General features: G+C 65.9%; 1 protein-coding gene across 1 annotated transcript in view; it reads left to right on the top strand.

Moving 5' to 3' along the window:
• The window catches only part of LOC104130949 (thyroid hormone receptor alpha-A-like), a gene marked incomplete at its 5' end in the record, with an annotated part of 7,579 nt that extends 7,496 nt beyond the window's left edge, over positions 1–83 (top strand). Inside the window, one exon of the mRNA XM_035899616.1 lies at positions 59–83. Within this exon, the coding sequence (XP_035755509.1) occupies positions 59–83 (25 nt within the window). The remainder of the gene's footprint in view (positions 1–58) is intronic.
• Positions 84–558: the final 475 nt, after the last annotated feature.

Genomic DNA, 558 nt, shown 5'->3' with positions numbered 1-558 from the left:
CGCGGGCCGTCCTGCAGCACCGTGGGCTACCATGCAATGCCCTGGGGCACTGTGCCAGGCCAAGGGGCACCGTGCCATGCTGAGGGGTGTCCTGTAACACCGTGGGCTACTGTGCAATGCCCTGGGGCACTATGTTGGGCCAGGGGACACCGTGCCACACTGGAGGGGCATCTTGCAACACCGTGGGCTACCATGCAATGCCATGGGGCACCATGCAATGCCACACTCCATGCCAGGGCTGTGTGCTGTGGGGCACTGTGCCAGTCCATGGGGCACTGTGCTGTGCTGTGGGGCATTATGCAATGCCATGGGGCTCCATGCCGGTCCATGGGGCACCGTGCAACGCCATGGGGCACCGTGCCCATCACCGAGCCCTCACCATCCTGGGACGTACCTCGAAGGTGCCGGCCTTGAGCAGGGTGACCTGGTCGTGCTGGGAGAGGGCCTGGAAGCCGGGAATGTGCTTGGCGAACTCGACCACCTCGCGGACGGCGGGGGTGAAGCTGAGGGAGAAATCCTCCCAGATCTCCTGCACCGAGCGCCCGCTGCGGCCGGGCG

This window comes from Egretta garzetta, unplaced genomic scaffold (assembly GCF_000687185.1).
Source record: "Egretta garzetta isolate BGI_Z169 unplaced genomic scaffold, ASM68718v1 scaffold1678, whole genome shotgun sequence".
NCBI lineage: Eukaryota > Metazoa > Chordata > Aves > Pelecaniformes > Ardeidae > Egretta > Egretta garzetta.
The sequence above is the reverse complement of the archived record's forward strand: the minus strand, read 5'-3'. Positions and strand labels throughout refer to the sequence as shown.